Genomic DNA, 17,932 nt, shown 5'->3' with positions numbered 1-17,932 from the left:
AAAGCCCACATCTCCTGAAAGACTACGCTCTTGTGACTATTGTGCCGAGCCTGTCGTCTCGGCCGAGGCGGTACATGTGTGTACGTGTGTGTGTGTGTGTGTGTTTGTGTGTGTGTGTGTGTGTGTGTGTGTGTGTGTGTGTGTGTGTGTGTGTGTGTGTGTGTGTGAGTGTGAGTGTGCGTGTGCGTGTGCGTGTGTGTGTGTGTGTGTGTGTGTGTGTGTGTGTGTGTGTGTGTGTGTGAGTGTGTGTCTGAGTGTGTGTTTGCAGCAGGGTTAAGCTCTAACAGAAGACAAAGCCACAACCTTCGAGGCTGCTAAGCAACAATGCTGACTGGTAAAGCCTCATCAGGGCACCGTTTAGCAAAGGATTAGGGACTATTACACACACATAAACACACACACCCAAAAACATAGCCTAATCAACTCATTAATTCAAACCGCAGACCACTTTAACTTTTCGTGTGTGTGAAACCTACAGTTCACTATTCCAAATCAACTCATCCATATCAACTATTTTTCTCAGTGAAAAACTACAACTAACTTTCCTTCGATTTCTTTTAATCTCTTAATCTTTTCACCTTTCTCTCACTTTGTCATAACTAACACAAGTTAACAAAAAAAATACCTACATTTTTAAGCAAAATGCACTTGACACAAAACACTAAAACACAGAGGGTGATAAAGTAACCTGAAAACTGTTTCTGAGGAATGTATGCCAGAAAAGGCAAGGCAGCAAGAAAACACATACACACAATCACTGTCCCATCAATATATCCTCATCCTCCTGTATAACCAGACTTTTCATATGTGGAAGCAGTGACCCATTCTCTCATCCTCCCATCACCCCATCCCATCATCAACCCCTCTTTCATCTCTCCCTCTTTCATCTCACTACTGATTTCTGTCCAGCAAAAAGGGAATAGAGCGGGCAGAGAAGAGGCAGAAGAGAGGAGAGGAAATGTCACACGAATATATGTGTTCATTGCATGGGGTCAGCATCTGCGTAGTAATGGAAGAAAATCATATTGAACTAAATAATTTCCTCTGAAAGAAGCATCATAATAAAAGTGCAAGAACGATACTGATGATCTGGAATCAAGATTGTATTGCACATATTTTTTTTACCATTCCTTGTATTTTAACATTTTATTTGTTAATTTGTGTTTGCATAAATGTTTGTTCTATGTTTATCTTTGGTAGATGTTTTATTATACAGCTTTGGATTCATGATCACTAATGGCAATGAGGAAAGGAAGGAACAGACGAAGAAAATACACTAAACATAAGAACCCACATTAACCCTTAGATGCACGAGTGACTGGACCCTACACTCTTCCATAAGTGGGTCTAAAAGGACCCGTATTAGAATAATATGTGTTTTTATGCAATTTTTGTCATTTTGGTTAAGAAAAATCTCTTGTATAATATTTAGTATTATATTTTGGTTCACACTAGAAATATTTTATATTTAATTTTTCACTATTTATAATTTTAGAAATTTCTTTTACATTTTGAAAAAAAACATTTTCCCATAGGATTCCATAGAAAATGCATGCGGGTCAGTTTTGACCCACTTATGGAAGCTTGGGGTACTAATACAAAAACTACAATTTCTTAAAATGTAAATTAAAAATGTGAATGGCATGATATCCAAAACATGTTTTTTGAGGAATAGCTGGAATATGAAATGATACATTTTTTTAATTACAAAGATACTTCAAGAAAACCACCTCACCGGGTCCAAAAAGACCCACTTATGGAAGCTTGGGGTAGTAATACAAAAACTACAATTTCTTAAAATGTAAATTTAAAATTAGAATGGCATGATATCCAAAACATGTTTTTTGAGGAATAGCTGGAATATGAAATGATAAAAAAATGTAATTACAAAGATACTTCAAGAAAACCACCTCACCAGGTCCAAAAAGACCCACTTATGCATCTAAGGGTTAAAGAAGGATTTACTGCTGGCAACTAAATGCAGGTTTATTGTGTTGGTTGGTTGGTGGTAATTGACGCTTAATCCCCTGTACTCCTGCATCTTAACATTGAGGATCAAAGCGGAAGCACATCTTGAGAACTTTCTCAGTTCACTCCCCTTGTCACTCATTCACTACTCCCTACTCAAAAAACATTCAATTGTTAACTTGAATGAGTCATTCTTGTGTTGTGTCACTAGTGACGGGCCTGGAGTCCCACAACATTTATAAAATGCAATGCAATTCATTGTGGAAGTTAGAAGAAAGTATTTTACACACATACGTGGACACCACTTTTATCACAGGAACATTTGAGACAAAAACATTGAATTAATGAGTTACTATATCATTCACATTTAATTTAGTTAACTGTAACATCATGGTCTCATTCTTATAATAGGAAATAAACTAAAGTGACCTTAACTATACCCTGAAAAAAAGTGATCTTGATTGACATTGCAAAAATTAACAATGACTATTGGTGCAAGACTCGTCATCATGACTTCAATGACCAATAAGAGGATTTTTACCTCATCTAAATACATTGTAATTATCTAGATCAACACCTAAGTTCATAAGCATGTCACACTAAATGGTTTTAGACACATGTTGGATGTCAACATAATTCAGGCAGAAATATTGTTTCCTCTAACACCTGACCTCAGTTTCATTTAGCCCTCAAAGCTCTTAACCATGGCGCTGAGCAAACACATCCAGCAAGTACTCACACAAACACACACACACACACACACACACACACACACACACACACACACACACACACACACACACACACACACACACACACACACACACACACACACACAGAATTTCCAAGCTCCCAAAAAAGTGAAAACATAATTTTCATAATAGCAGGTTGAGCAAGTGTTCATTTATAGCAGTGCTGTTGTAAGAACCAAAGTCGGTCCAGTCTGCATACCTTCTGACCTCTAAATAAAACTTAACAAGATCCCACTTCAGAGGTTCTCAAGGCTTTCTTGTTGTGTTTTCTAAAAATAAAAGTACACTTTTGGGGGTGTAGAAGTAGACATGAGATTTAATATTGTCCAAACAGCCCTAAATACTATTGGCTAAGCCTCCGTGGTTGATGTTCATTATGAATGACTTCCATACGTCTGAGAAATCTGCTTCTATAGCTTTGTGGCGGCAAAAGCGCCAGCTAGGTTATTTGTATTTTTTCATGGTCATTGGGCAACTTTCTGTTGATTTTTCGGAGGTTTCTTTATTTCTCTAATTCTAATTTTAGATCTTCTACTGAGGAAAAAAACACAATCAAAAGACAACATTATGAGTGCTGTGAGACCGAATGAATTGTGTGATCAGTGAATATATGAAGCCAACCAGGGATCCTCTGCTACACACATACCTGGAGAACTGAGGCTTATACACATACACACAAACAAGCAACGTGCACACGCAAGTCTAAACTAACAAATGCACACACACACACAACGCGCACAGAGAGGCCGCTTGTCTGCAACAGCTGAGCAGAGAGCAGTATATCCGAGTTGTATTTTTACCTCGGCCCACACGCTGAGCAATATGCCAACTCTTGGCCTTGAAAAACACACACACACTCTTGCAGAAACACAGACGCACATGCAGACACACACCCACAGACGACAGGTCAAGCCCAGCAAACCACTGCAGCAGCCGCAGAACATAAACAACTTTCACACACTCTCTGAATCATCTGAGCATTTCAATATTGTTTAAGATAAATATATGCAGCCACACATATAAATATATTCAACCATAATTATTCCCTGGGACCACAAACAACCATGACGGGAAGGTAGTTCCCACAGTTTCAGCAGCATTGCTGCCCAGCCCTACAGTTCTGGAAATCCACAGATCAGTTTACAGCACAGACGCTCAGCTGAAGAGTGGACGGTGCCTGACGACAACAAACTGCAGTTTAAGGGTTTTGAATGCAAACTGACACATTTATGTTCTGTAACTGAGACTATTTTTTGTCTGTGAAACATACAAATGTAACTTTAGAAGAGAACACACACACACACACACACACACACACACACACACACAAACACACACACACACACACACACACACACACACACACACACACACACACACACACACACACACACACACACACACCTCCCAGTGGGCAGCAGCTGTTGGAGTGCTAATCTCCATTAGCTACTGAACTGGCTTCTATGAAGAGGGCCATTTAAAATCTGTTCCCTCACTCCTTCATCTAAGTGAAAAACCACGGCTACGTCACCAAGACAACCAGATTTTTTTCAAATCGCAGTCAATGTTCTGCACAAGCTTGTGGTAATACACAAAAACACACACAATTTCAACAATTCTTCCGAGTGATCTCAGGCCTTCTTTGGAAGTGAACAATACTTCAGATAACAATGCAGAGAAATCGAGTGATGGATAGAGAAAGAGAAGAAAAAAAACAGGACTTACAGTCTGTAAAGTTTTGTCGTTCCCAGGAAAAGCAGCTCGGGGAACACGGCCAGGTTATTCCGATTCAGGCGCCTGAAAAAACAGAGTATAAATTAGGAAATAACTCAACATAGGCTTCCAGAGAGTGGTTACATGTGTGTATAATTAGCTTTTTAAGGTGATATTTGTGTTTCCTGTTCATCATATCATATTGTGTGTTGTTGTGTTTTGCTTGTAATACAACTCAGTGTTACAGGAAGCATGAACATAAGAAGATTGATGGGGGCATTAAAAGCACACACATGTTCACGGACAGAAAAACAGACTCCCAGTCACCCCTGATTTAAGGGGTACAACATGGCTGCCAGACAAACTCGAGAAGGACGAAGGGAAGGCAGGGGGAGGAAGACGGGAGAAGGGGTTCAAATGTAATGGGGGTGTGGGGGGACCTTTTTTTTTACCACAAAGGCGGAGAAGAGGAGATGATGTGGGAAAAACAAACAGGCAGTCTGGCCGGGCTACCGAATGTGTGAAAAGGACCCCACTGAGTAAACAAGGCCCTCACAGGGGAAGAACTCACAACAACCCGTCATCACACACACTCTCACAAACACACACACACACAGGAGTTGAGAGAACTCGGGTGAGTTTAATAATCTGGGTGCGATCATTTAACCCTGGTCGAGTGGAGTGAAGAGGTTTGTGTATGCCGGTGTGTGTTGCTGTGTGTGTGGTTGTGCCTTGATGTGAGTCAGAGGAGAGTGAAGCAACTGAGTGACACAATGAAAGACAGGCTGCTGAAACAGTTTAACCCCGACACACACTCTCTCTCACACACACACACACACACACACACACACACACACACACACACACACACACACACACACACCACACACACACACACACACACACCACACACACACACACACATACACACACACACACACACACACACACACACACACACACATTGACAGCCCGGGGAAGGATGCTGCGCCGGCTGTTACTGGAGGAGAATTAAGAGAGGGAGTAAGGAAATGAGAGATGGAGGAAGAATGAAGAAAGCTTGTTTCAACAAATGAGAAATAGTGTTAAAGGCCCTGACTGAGTTTCTTACAAATGTCCATGAACACAAGCAAGCAATGCACATGTGAATGCTCCAGAACACTTGGTTAGGTTTAGAATAATAGTTTGTGTTAAAATAAGTAAGTTATGTAACGTAAAAGTTAGTAAATATAAGTCAACCATTTCTAGTTTTACACAGGACAGGAACAGGTGGTCTCCTGAGTAAAAGTCCTGTATATTTAAACCATCCAACTTTGTCATCTCACTTCCACTGAGGCAGTTATGCCCGTCCTGGCTAAGGTTAAAGTGCATTATATACGAATTAAAGTGAATTTCTTTTCGTATGTATAGGTAGAAACAGCTGAAGGATACAGCCTTAACAAAACACTTCAAAAATGTCAACAGTTGTATTCAGACCACCTCTCTTCAAGTGTCACAATGGCTTAACCTTCTTATTTTACCTCTTTGTGCTTCACTATAAGCTGCTGTGGACTCTCCTTAAATAACGTCACCCCCCAGTGTGTCCATCTTCAACCCAGGAGTGCTCAAATATATGAACGTGCCTGCGCTCATGCACACACATTCACACTTCACAGTTACATCAGAGGCCGCTTTAATATTTAACATCCCACAGAATGATGTTTCTAAATTATTCACTTCTCTTCCGTTAAGCCTGGCTGTGGCAGCTAAGAGCCCCACGTGGTCCCATGGAGAGGCCCACTCCTCCTGCAGGTCCTGCCCGACCATGAGCACCCGTTAGTGGGCTAGACCTCCCCTGGGTGAGTGCACAGACTGGTGCTGGAGGTGCGGCGAAGGAGTATGAGCTCATTCTCTTAAAATAGATGCAATGCTGTCAGACTAGGAGACTACGAGAATGAAGTGAAGACGGAGTTTTATCCAAACCAGTGTTGTTACTCAAAAGTGTCATGTGTTGAGGTGCATTTAATTATTTGCTCATAAATGTCAGATAACTTTACCAATCAAGTTTACACTTTTAACCATCATATATTGCTCAATTTAGGGTCAGAAAACCCTTTTTTAATTTAGTTTAAGCATCACAAAGGACGCCGACAAACATGTTATTTTATCTTTCCAAAGGGACAGCATTCATGATGTGAAACCAACCTCTACATATTATACACCTCAAAATGTTAGTCCAATGAAGTCACTCCCACTACACTTATTTAACCTATTCTAATAACCTGTTCTTCATTTTCTGTGCATCTATTCATCGTTTCAACCCCAACTACCATAAACCCTTGCATCTTTGTTATAAGAGATAGTTGCTGCAGCTTAAGATTTAGTGTTTAGGAGTTGTTCATTTTTGCCCAGAACACCTCTACTGTCCCTCTACAAGTACGAACAGACTCTGACACAAATAATCTAGTGGTCAGTAGTGATTTAGTGGCTTGTTTCTTGACCTGAAGGAATGTATTATAGTGTGTGTGAAGTGTGTGTGAGTGTGCACATAAACACCCTCAGAGTACTTCCACAGTCGTGATTCATTAGTCAAAGTCTGGCTGAAAGTGAATGAAGACCGAGTCGCCAGTACACTGAGGTGTGAGAGTCACTCCAACAAGCTAATGTCACACTGCAGCGTGGTGATAATCCCTGCAATCATAAACAGATGCTAGAGAGCAACAAACCACACAGTAAACACACACACAGACACACACACACACACATATGTGTAGCATTACAGGTTTGCAGGCTGTGGCCAGGAAGGAAACAACAAACCACCTCAAAAAAACAATTATTACTCCACCAATGCCACTGCTGCCATAATTCACATTTTATGTCAAAACATGCGTGAGTGTTTGTGTATGTGTGTATATCCACTCCAGCAGTTTGTGTATTTTAGTCAGGAGAGACTGAGTGAATGAATACTTTATTTTATATGTGCACAAAAGTATGAGAGATGTGAATCGCCTTTGTTAATTAGACCCCATCATGATGCCATATGCACTTTACAGGTTAATGCGCTGGCATACGAGCTTTAAAATCATGGCTATGAAGGCTTTTAAAACAGATACCATCCTGCCCAATTTCACAGTAACGCAGGATTCCAGAATGCAGAAATTATTCTCATTAAGCGTATTGAAAAGCTGGTATTTACAACAAAAGTTGGCAGTAGCCAGTGACTCAGCAATATCTACAAATTACTTGTATTAGATAGAACCATTGTAGTGAAAATGGCTTTTGTGTGCAGAACCTTTCAAGCTCTGCAGCTCAATAATAAAAAAAAGGCATTGCGAAATTTTGCCCTGAATGATCAGAGAAGCAATGTCTTCACTCGCAGGATTCAGCAAACGCTAATCTAAGACTTTTCTTTGAAATCCATATTCTGCTAGTCTCAATGATGCAATTATCTTTTGATAGTCACATTGTCCACAAATTACAACACACTTAGTGTGAGGTTTATTTATCTAGTTTGTACATCACTGTTGATATGTATGTCTCACACTACCTGTAATCTGTTTTACAATTATTCTTCACTGTTGAAATTACCTTTGACAATGTGATCACTCAACTACAGGTTAAAGGTAGGGTGAGTAAGTTTGAGAAACCGGCTCGAGATACACTTTTTGTTATATTCCATGGAATACTCTTAACATCCCGATAGCAATTAATATCTTAAGTGCTTTGACAAAAAATCCGTAAAAAAATGTCATCTGTGGAAGCCGTAGTACTGTAAAAAGCACGACCAATCATTTTAGCCGGCCCGGCTAAAATAACTGGATGGCCTACCTGCCTGTCAGCCTTCCATCTGTGCACAAACTTATCTCGTACCCTCATTGGTCATGTGCGCGTTCGTGTGTGTTGGAGGAGGGGCTCTGTAAGGAAGTGGCAGATTTTTTCCGGTTCTGTATTTTCAAATTCTAGCGATCTCGAGCTGGTTTCTCCAAAATTACCTACCCCACCTTTAATTATCTGAGGCTTTATCTCACCGCTGTTCTCTCAATACCTGTAATTACTATTTCCTTTCTCTCTGCATATCTCTTGCTGCTATTATCTTCAATCTCACACACTTTGAATTTGGATAGCGGCTATAAACCAGTCAGATGTGAGAGGAGGATAAGAGGATCAGAAACGCCTCTCTTTCCTATTCTTCATTATCTACAGGGAGAGAGTGAAGAATGTATGACATTCCTGTAAGCACAGGACAATAGAGAGAGAGAGATGGGTGGGTTTGGAAGAAAAACATGAGGAGAGGTTAAAGATGGAATCAATGCGCAAGTGGGGGGCAAAATCAAGATAAAACCAGTACTGACGGAGCAGCCTTGCGTAAGTTAATGCGCGTGCATGAGTCTATCCATACCAATGCATGTTTTTGTGTATGTGCACGTGTGTGTTGTGACATGCCTATCTCCTCCACACCTCCTTCAACCACCGGCCCCTCCTCCATACCCCCCAGCTACTGCCCCACACCTGACCCCACCCTGCCCAGCCCTGCAGGGCCTGTCGCAAAAAAAGAGGATGAGAAGGGGAACCGTTTTCCACCCCGGTGGGGGGCAGTCACTGTGGATCCGTCAGCCCAGCTTAGGGCCCTCTACTCTGGGCAGCGGTGCCCAGCAGGCCCCTATCCAACCCCCAGAGGACGGAGGCCTTTGAAATGAGCCCCAAGACTCCAGACTCCGGAGACGTGCCATTGTCCAGCAGCTGCGGGGGGGCATTGATGACTGACTCCACCTTTGTGTTTGTGAACATGCCACGCCAGAGACGCTGAATTACAGTTGAAAACCCTCGTAAGAACAACAGAAAACAGCCATGTTGTGTCAGAAAGTTAGCTGCTGTCAAAGTGTTTGTTGCCCTCTGATGAAAGACAAAGACAGCATGTATAGTTTGATAGTTGATGTGTAATTCTTTATCTGATGTGGATGTTTACAGACTGATCTACATTGTATGTGTAAGTGTGTGTTGAAGCCTGATTTGCTTATATGTATGCATGAGAGACTTTTTTAACCAGCATGTACCATCTCTTAGCACAGAAGGTAATCACTATCAAAGTTTACAGTTAAAGCCAGACCATTTCACAGTTAAATGTTGGCCTTGTCTAAAGCTCTGGGCAGAAATTCCCAGATCTGCTTAGCTGGACAGATCCCAGCATCGGTTGCATGAGAATCACGATCAGATTCCTATATATTCGCTGTATCAACAAAGAGTGGCCACAGTGCAGCAGAGAGCAGAGAAAAAAACAGGCACGACACGCCCAAGACGAGAGCAGCGGGAATTCATGATACTTCATCCTTCTCAATCCGACCACTCCTGAATAATTTACCCAAAACAGCCATCAGGAAGATTAACTACCTTCAATTGATTTAGTGCTGTTTGTATGCCTGTGTATGTGTACAGGTGGATCTTTCTGTGTTTACACAGGTATGTCTGTGTTTTTGTAAACATGTGTGTAAGCAGAAAGGATTTTTATGTGTCTTTAATTAAAAGCTTGTCTCTAAGCCTCCTCAGAGCGTCACAGTCTGCTGCATTCCTGTGTGTCATTGGCTGGCAGTCAGGCCACAAACACAGCCATATACAGACAGCTCACACATCAAGCAAAGTTGACAGTCCACACAATAGACATATCAGCAGTCAGAGGTCCGCATCCCCCTTCTGTCCTCTTCTCCCACACACTACCAGGACTTAATTATGCCATAACTGCCTCAGGGTTAGATGCTGAATACCAGTGATTCCCGGCCAACGCCATAACAACCTTTGGCTGTTCACTCTCACTGCGCTGAGACTCAATTCAAATATTCCCTCTTGAGAAAACTGATGGCAGCAGTGAAACATTTACAAAGACATACAGATATGGGGGGTGGGGGCACTCAATACTTTGAAAAATATCTGAATCTGTTGTCTCAAAAATGTAGGACCAAAATTCACAAAATGTGCCTTCTGCTACGATCCACATCTACAAACCAACCAGCCTAAAAAAGCCAGGAAATTAGGCGGAAAAGACTGGCAGACCTGACATTTTAGGTTTTTTAAGGGTCTATTTTAATAAGAAAAAGTTCCAGTGATATTGCTCAAGTTTTTTTAATGTTTCTACAGTGCCACAATACACCAGGAAATTAGCACAATCGTCCTTCAAAATGGACCACAGAGAATTTTATAAAACCAATCTCACACGTATGCAATGCCACAATAATCAAAAAGAAAATGAGGGAACAACGGAACAATAACGTTCTTCCCTACGAAAGCTCTGCATACTTGTTATCCTTTCATTTGTCACCTTTCTGTACATGTGCATATCCAAATATATGAAAAATAAACATGTGTATGCTTCAGGGAAAAGCATTATGGTAAAGGGTATTTATAACAAAAATGTGTGAAAAATAAATAGTCTCTGCTTTAATTCAGAATTGTAACTCACAGTCTCTCCAGCTCCTTCAGGTCCTGGAACGCTCCTCTCTCTATTGTGGTGATTTTGTTCTCCATTAGCTGCCTGAAAGAGAAACACCAGCAACAAGTGAGACAATAAGCACTGGACAGCAAAAAAAGAGATTAATAGAGAGACACATGAGAGCTGACAGGGTGATCTGATGACACCTTGAGAGTCCAAAGAAAAGACGAAAGATGGCTGGATGGGGCCGCGGATAAGAGAGAGTAAAGAGGAAGAGAAGGTGAAGGAGAGTGAGATAGGACACGAGAGAGGAGAAGAGATTGACATTGGAGAGGGGAGAGAGGGAGAGATGAAGAAGATAGGTGGCAGTGGGTGTGAATTAAAAAAAGAAAAACTGATTGTGGAGATGGTGAGTGATAGAACGTTGAAGCAGCAGGAGAAAGAGAGAGAGAGAGAGAGAGAGAGAGAGAGAGAGAGAGAGAGAGAGAGAGAGAGAGAGAGAGAGAGAGAGAGAGAGAGAGAGAGAGAGAGAGAAGACAATCAGCAGTGGATCGATGGAGCCACAGAATTGACTTTAAAACTGGCCCATCAGTTGGACAGCAACTCATCTATCATCCAATTTACCCTCTATCTAACTACATAGCTGTGACTACTCATTCACTTACACTAGCACAACTCCCCAAGGAGCACTGTGCTGACCAAGCCAAGCTGTCACACACACACACACACACACACACACACACACACACACACACACACACACACACACACACACATCTTTATATAGGCTGTATTGTGCACACTCATGTTAAATAGGAACACGTAAGCAGATATAACTGGTTTTGGAAAAATCCCTATCACAAAAGTGATGTATTAAAAATGCATGTTAACTCACAAACAAGCCAAATATATGTCATTGCCTATAATGTCAAACAAATAAGTACATCCTCACATTGGAGAAGTTGCAGCCAGGATACTTTGCATTTTAGTTTTATGACTAAAACTAAAGAGTTTAAGCCAATGAATTGGTTTTCCATTGACTAAATGTTGCCGCTCTAATTCATTATTTAGATTTCGTGTGACACAGGTACACATTATGAACACAGAAAACAGCTAACATTGAGGCTGGAGAACACACACACACACACACACACACACACACACACACACACACACACACACACAGACACACACACACACACATGCACGATTAGGGATATGCATCATCTTAGAAGGAATTCCAACCATGTGTATTCTCCCATTCACTTTTAGCAGCTGGAAAGCACACATCCACACACACACACACACACACACACACACACACACACACACACACACACACACACACGCACACAATAAAAGCAGGCTATCCCTGTCCTACTCTTAAACTGGATTCATCCCAGGTAAGAAACCTGTTCTTACTTGACTCTCTCCTTTCCTTTCCTTGCACCCTCCCTCCCTTGCAGCTGCATTCCTCCCTCCGCGGTTACACCTAATGACCGCTATCTCTTTCCCTCTTTGCCCGGTGGTTAAAATAAGCCCCTCCTGACACTTCCACTGGCAGATTAACACGACAGCATTAACAGGTGCCAATGCTATTCTGTTTGGAAACACATACTGACTCAACGAAAGCGCCGCTTGTAGACGCAGTGCTGCATGCGGCAGGCTGCTGTGATGCTGAACAGGACTGGAAACAGTTAAATCTGTGTGTTGTGGTATTTAGGGGGGAAAGTTGTTGGAATTGTAAGGTGCTGCTTGTCAGAGCTGTGCGTGAGAGTATTATATTTTATTTTGCATCTGCAAAAGCTGAGAGATAAGAAAGAAGGAAATAAAATTCATAAAAATCACTTACAACACTCGCAGATGCCTCAGTCCTGCAAAATCCGCCTTGGTGATTTTAGTGAGGTTGTTTGCATTCAGATCCCTGGAGAGAGAAATTGGGAAAGAACAGACTGTCAGTAGGCTACATGAGATATGACATGTTAATCAAACAAAGAAAAAGCAGGTGGGCCACTGGAGGGTTTTTGTTGAAACTTGGTGTGCTGTGGCCGATGCAGAATTTCATTTGAGCATCAGAGAAATTGAAAAGAGCTGCTGCGCTATACTAGGCAATTTTTAATGTTATCAAGGGGGCTCTCACTAATAAAATACGGCTTGTTTAACTCAAAGCCCACTTGTCCAAATCCGTTTTTGATTAACTTGCTGGTCTCCAGACAAACCGATGTGGTCTACGGAGGCTGTGCTAATGCAACAGTGCGAAACCACCAACACAACCACAGCAGTGCCCCTAACTTCAGCTCCGCGATCAGCAAGAGCGAATCTCCACATTAAACACATGCAGGAAGAACCAAAAGGTGTTTCGACTATTTAAAAACACAAGGTACATTTAGCAGCATTTACAGGTCCTGAGTTTTAACGTGTTAGTTCACGCGTCACTGCGCTAAGATGGTCCCCAAGGAAACAATCCTCCTAATACTATCAGCATGCCGTTTAAAAGGACCGAAAACACTAATGTAACCAGATTATTAAAAAATAGGAATATTATATGATCATACAAATATTTGTGGAAATATAATGAAGGGTGGGCTATCAAATAGCCATACCAAAAAGTGAGATAAGATTGCTGTAAACTCTTAAGCTTTTTTCAGGAGAAGCATATATAAAATATATATATATTTTAAATGCATTAAGGTAACCACATTTTTTTTTTTCATAATTGACGCACGAATAAATTGAGATTCTAGTGTTTTTCCCGTGTGAAGTGTTTTGTCTGGAAACTGCGCTTTGCCCCCCCTCGGTAGGCTACTCACAGTCTCTCGGTGTTGCGGGGGATGTTCCTGGGCACGCTGCGGAGCCCTTGGCCGTGACAGTCCACGGTAGTCCCCGTGCAGGAGCACTGCGCCGGGCAGGGCTGTCCGTCCGCTCCGCCGGACAGGACCGAGAGCAGGACGGCCAGCAGCCCCAGCGCAGTCACCGGGGAGCGGCCGGGGCCAGCGGGGCTCAGAGTTCCCACCATCATTGCGGCAAGTGGGGGCCAATATGAGACCCACAAAATACTGAGAAAATACAAGGGCGTTCAAAAATAAAAGCCCTGAAATCCCCGAAACAGCTCACCAAACTCTGCACGCAACGGGATGCAGTCCTCCTTTTCGTTGTCCTCCCCTCAGACGTGGGATTCTCAAATGTATCGCTCTAAAATTCACATTTGGGTCTTCTTAGAGGGGTTTCTATGTATGAAAGCTGTGAATTAGGAATTTGCCCCCCCTTGAAAGGGAGACGAGAGGTTGACGAGGCGGTGGACCGGCTCTCTGGCTGCGCTACAGCGGCGCAAACTTCCACATGTCCCCGGCATGCGGTGCCCAAAATCCCCCCGGCGTGTGTTGTGTCTGTAAGTGTATGAGCGTGTGCTGAACCAAGCCAATAAAACACCTCACTGCTTGATCTGATCCAGAGAAACAAACTCTCAGACACACTTTACTGCATACAAACACGCACTCCAGGTGAGGCTATCTTAGTTATGAATTCATAACACGCGTCCAGAAAGGAGACCGCGCTCGGTTCTCCCAAAAAGCTCAGCAGAGGTCACCGAGGAGGAAAGATATTGATCCAGATAATATATCAATGGCAAGTCAGTGGCAAGGGTGTAGGCAGTGTGTGAGGGAGGGAAAAAAGCCCCGTCAAAGACCAGCGCGCAATAGTATAATCCAACTTTGCGTGGTGCGTCAAAGCGCTGCCCCCGAGAGTGTGTGTGTAGAGAGAGAGAGAGAGAGAGAGAGAGAGAGAGAGAGAGATGAGAGAGAGGGGGAGGGAGAGAGAGGGGGGGGGGGGGGGGGGGGGAGGGAATGGAGAGGGGGAGAGACGAGAGCGGGCACGTCTGCTACTGCGTCTGTCCAGGCAACTCTCTCTCTCTCTCTCTCTCTCTCTCTCTCTCTCTCTCTCTCTCTCTCTCTCTCTCTCTCTCTCTCTCTCTCTCTCTCTCTCTCTCTCTCTCACACACACACACACACACACACACACTGCATTTTCCCTCAAAGCAGCAGGTTTCCAACTGGCCGTCAGTCAAAAAGCAACAGTATGACCTCGGTAGGGGACTTCTCGCTGCAGTGTCCCGGTCACCTGATGCTTTATTTATCCGGCCTCAGGAAGGCGACAGAGCTTCTTGGTGAAATCTAAAGTGGACAAATATAGCCAAAACCCATCTGATTATTGTTAAATGTCCACACAGCTGAAACTAAGGATCCAGTGCTGTATCTAAGACACATTTGTCTTGCTCTGTTGGCTTCAGTGTCCAGTTGAAAGACACATTAAAATGACACCTGTCCCATGGTGGTTTCACACTTGTTGTTCCTGGGACAGTATTCATATCCAAAGTAACTGCACTGCATTATGCAAACTCTAATAAAGGTATAGTTTTAATTATCAAAAGCAGTTGCTCTAAGCCTTAAGAATTATGAGTTTATTTAAGTTAGAACATTAAGCAAATTGGAGAGACATACTTACACCAACCAAATCAAACTTTAAGAAACAGTTTTCTCATCCTTGTTAAGTAAAAGGTTAGTCAATGTTATGAAATGCTATACAAACAAAGAAGCAGCTTCTCGACAGGTGCACATGTAATCTTGACTTACATTTGCAAAAGTAGAGTTTTTGCTGAAGTTTAATAATGTGAATACGCTAAGCAATTGCTCATGTGGAATCCATATATTGAAAACTACTGTTTTTTCAAAGAACTTTAGTTATGATTTACTATGTGCCTATTATTGACAATATAAATGCCATCACTTCTTCAATAATGTGTGTTTCATTAACACAATTATAAAGATTGGCATCTCAGCACTACAGTCGCTGTGGCAGTAAATAACGGGTGTCACGCAAAATAAACAAATAACTATAGGTCTGCACATATTTTACAATTTGAACATTGACATAACAAAATGATGGTATCGCTTCGGAATATATCCCCAAAGATAAAAAATGTTATCAGTATAGTAGTTTTGTAATCAAATCTCCAGTCTGCTTGAGGTCTCTCAGGTCTGAAGCCGTTAACTGTTACAGCGAATAATAAAAAGACAGCATTTTAATATCAGGTGAGACGCACAATTGAAGCTTTTATGTCAATTTTGGCCAATAAGTTCAATATATGTTATCGCTTGTTCTGACAAGTGAGTAAGCCAAGGGGAATATATTGTAGGTGAAACTCTAGATTGTCTTTAAAACTTGTGTTGTGTCAAATGTATGTCATTCCTGTAAAGATGCAATGTACAGTATGCTGTGACGATTTTTTTAAACAACATTTCAATAAAAAGTAAATTACAAAAAAAAAGAACTTTCAAAAATGTTATACTGTAGTGACTTCCTTATAATCCCCTTTTGGAGTTCAGTTGGTGGCCTATTGTGATTCTTCATCAGGGATCAGTGACATATCATATCAAAAAGAGAACAGATGTGCAGGGAATTCTGTCTTCCTCTCTCTCTGTCTGTCTCTGTTGATCCGTCTCCGGCTTCTAAGACAGAATACAAACAGCTGTGGGTGATTGTAATGCTGACGTGTGCTCACTGTGTGTGTTTTATACTGCTCCCCCTTATCCCTCATCCCAGCATTCAAACAAACACCCACACAATCACACACTCAGTCTACAGTCTACTCAGACAGTGGTTTTGGGGGTGAGGGGGATAAGAAACAGGAAAGATTTGTAATATTGCAGAAAAAAGGGGAGGAGGCAGAGGCATGACAGCAGACAGGAGGGTAGAGGCCGGCCATTGATGGAGGCGTATCATGGCTGAAGGGAGGGGAGAGAGGAAGCGTGACCCCCTATCTCCTGCAACACAACGCAGCTCCAGGGCACACAGCCTGTTCAGACACAGCCTGACCTGACCTGCCCTCCTCTCACACACACATCAGATTACACCTACCGCCGAGGTCAAGCTACAAGATTGTTTAAATTGAGCTGGGGGCAAAGCAGAGGAAGTAACTGCTTTTCCACTGATGTTTTTTACAATTAGTCCAGTATCTCAATATTTGATTGTTTATCAAATTAACAGTCAGGTAGACAAGTCAAGTGCAGTCAAATGTATTAATGAAGCTTATAATAAACAATTACAAGAGAGATCATTGCAAACTTTACGACATAGTACTTGTCGCATGTCCTAAGATTATGTATTCAACCAAGGAAAACAAAAAGGAAGGCAGAGAGTGCAGGTCTCTGCCATGGCGGCTGTGGCTCAGTGGGTAGTGTGCTGGACTTCGAATAAGGAAGTAGCAAGTTCGAGTCCCACTGCAGTCAGCATGTCGTTGTGTCCCTGGACAAGACACTTCACCTCAAATTGCTCCTGTGGGGATTGTCCACAGTACTGAATGTATGTTAGTCGCTTTGGATAAAAGCGTCTAACAAATGACATGTAATGTAATCAAAATGGCCGAGCTATCTTCAAATGTTTAAGAAAGAAAACGAAATAATTAATTAATTCACCCTGTGATTTGGATCCACTCCAAAATGTGCCGGTTCTTCCTTGATCCATTCTAAACCCTTCCTGCACGTTGCATGAAAATCAAGCCAGTAGTTATTTTGTAATCCTGCTGACAAACAGAAATGCAAACAAACGGAATTTAAGACAAAAGGTAGCAAAACCCCTATAATGGAGCAACCTCAGCAAGAGCAAAAGAGGGATTGTACTTCAAGGGCTGGTAAACCTACACTGATGATGTATATACACAGATTAAACAAAAACAACAGTAGTGCAATTACAGTAAAAACAATATTTGGTTAATAGAGATACAAAAAGTGGTTTGTCCTTTCAAGCTTCATCATGCAGAAACGTTTGGTTACAAAAAAGGGTGTTTCAGTGCAGATGTGTCCATATCTGCATTTGAAGCTTTGATATGTTGCAAAGTAAGCACAAGAGAATGAACTCAGAGTTGTGACATGGCTTACTAGTGACAAATAAGACCCTCCCTGAATGGAGGATGTGTGCATGTTAAAAGTTCCTTTCATCTGAGCTCAAATGAGTTGTTTTCATGTTTTGAGGGTAGAGAATATGCACAAGTGTCTGGACTATTTAAAGGAAACCTTAAGATGAAACACATAATAGTACCACCGGT

General features: G+C 42.0%; 1 protein-coding gene across 1 annotated transcript in view; it reads right to left on the bottom strand.

Moving 5' to 3' along the window:
• slit2 (slit homolog 2 (Drosophila)) overlaps positions 1-14,576 on the bottom strand; it is a 78,624-nt gene extending 64,048 nt beyond the window's left edge. The window contains exons 1-4 of the mRNA XM_034120543.1: positions 13,644-14,576; positions 12,686-12,757; positions 10,864-10,935; positions 4,446-4,517 (exon numbers count right to left, since the gene is read on the bottom strand). Of these exons, the coding sequence (XP_033976434.1) occupies positions 4,446-4,517; positions 10,864-10,935; positions 12,686-12,757; positions 13,644-13,852 (425 nt within the window). The 5' untranslated portion in view covers positions 13,853-14,576. The remainder of the gene's footprint in view (positions 1-4,445; positions 4,518-10,863; positions 10,936-12,685; positions 12,758-13,643) is intronic.
• Between the last annotated feature and the right edge of the window lie 3,356 nt (positions 14,577-17,932).

This window comes from Trematomus bernacchii, unplaced genomic scaffold (genome assembly GCF_902827165.1).
Source record: "Trematomus bernacchii unplaced genomic scaffold, fTreBer1.1, whole genome shotgun sequence".
Classification (NCBI taxonomy): Eukaryota; Metazoa; Chordata; class Actinopteri; order Perciformes; family Nototheniidae; genus Trematomus; species Trematomus bernacchii.
Note: the sequence above shows the minus strand (reverse complement) of the source record. Positions and strands in the feature narration are given on the sequence as shown.